At 43.2% G+C, this 1,158-nt stretch overlaps 2 protein-coding genes across 2 annotated transcripts in view; one reads left to right on the top strand and one right to left on the bottom strand.

Annotated features, from left to right (window-relative positions):
• T265_14424 (hypothetical protein) overlaps nucleotides 1-277 on the top strand; it is a gene marked incomplete at both ends in the record, with an annotated part of 17,715 nt that extends 17,438 nt beyond the window's left edge. Inside the window, one exon of the mRNA XM_009173553.1 lies at nucleotides 191-277. Coding sequence (XP_009171817.1) covers nucleotides 191-277 — 87 coding nt within the window. The remainder of the gene's footprint in view (nucleotides 1-190) is intronic.
• T265_07896 (hypothetical protein) overlaps nucleotides 1-847 on the bottom strand; it is a gene marked incomplete at both ends in the record, with an annotated part of 33,230 nt that extends 32,383 nt beyond the window's left edge. Inside the window, one exon of the mRNA XM_009173552.1 lies at nucleotides 713-847. Coding sequence (XP_009171816.1) covers nucleotides 713-847 — 135 coding nt within the window. The remainder of the gene's footprint in view (nucleotides 1-712) is intronic.
• Nucleotides 848-1,158: the final 311 nt, after the last annotated feature.

The raw sequence follows: 1,158 nt of genomic DNA, 5'->3' as shown, positions 1-1,158 counted from the left end.
CTAATATTCTCCGCCTTCTTTCAATACTTAGCACCAGTTGAAGACAGCATGCCGTTTTGTTTAGGGTGCCATGCAAGGAGAGGCGTTTCTACACAATATTCGTTGTGTGTACAAGTATCAAAGTTTCAACATCGTTCACGCTCGATTTCCCACATTTATCTGATCCCACTTTCCTTCTCAAACATTTCAGCGCCTGATTCTATGTAGAGTGAGCCTACCCGACGTTGACGGCTATAAGGATTGTCCTTGGGACGCCATTCGGGAAGCCACCGTCGTGGTTAGTTCCCTTCTCTTTTGATGGCATGGATATCGGTGGTTGTTTTTAGACTTTCACAAATGTTACTTGAAGCCAATCATTTTTGAGGTATTCCGTATGGTTTTTGGAAGAAACAACTCTCCCCAGACAGATGTATTACTTACACTTCACAGTTTACAATGCTTAGAACATGCACTCCGCATACGAGACAACCATGTAGCCCGCAGAGCACTTTTCATTTAGCTTTCTTGTGAGGGAAAGCGGCCTAGAGGTAAACAGAGTATGGTCTGGCAACGAAATATGAAAACACTGACCACTAAATGGATTCAACCTGATAATTGCTGCTTCCCGGGACTGTACTCACTAATGGTTATTGGCCATGACAGCAATGGCCTAACTGCGCAGTCAGTGGCACAGGCAGTGGATAAAGTATAGGTATTCAATTTTCGAACAAACTGGCCATGCCATCGCCTCCACTTCTTCGCTGTATTTCTCACTTTCCGGTGATCGGAAACCTGGTAGCTTTGACCGATGTATCCTTGGTACAAAAGTTACAGCTGCTGAGTTGATTGAATCCAATTTTCTAATCATTTTACTAACTATAAAAGTAGGATTGCCATGAATACAAGAGTGCAGCGCATAATTTTGTGGAGAATGAATGAGAAGCTTGGATGGAGGTGGGAACCTTTGGAGTACTAAACTCTGGAAATTCCTACTTAACAAGATATACGAGTTTTATGAACATCTTGTTGGCCCTTTGATCTCACACACGTAAGTTGGCGTTCTGAGAATTTCATCCGACAACTCAGTCGAGAGCTTCTGGCAGCTTCTGGCTTATTTCACAAGCGGTCCTTGGCATTCACTATTTCCGGGCTTTATGCTTCTCCAAATAAGCATTGTTT

The sequence above is a fragment of the Opisthorchis viverrini genome (genome assembly GCF_000715545.1).
Source record: "Opisthorchis viverrini unplaced genomic scaffold opera_v5_195, whole genome shotgun sequence".
In the NCBI taxonomy this organism is placed as follows: Eukaryota; Metazoa; Platyhelminthes; class Trematoda; order Opisthorchiida; family Opisthorchiidae; genus Opisthorchis; species Opisthorchis viverrini.
The sequence above is the reverse complement of the archived record's forward strand: the minus strand, read 5'-3'. Positions and strand labels throughout refer to the sequence as shown.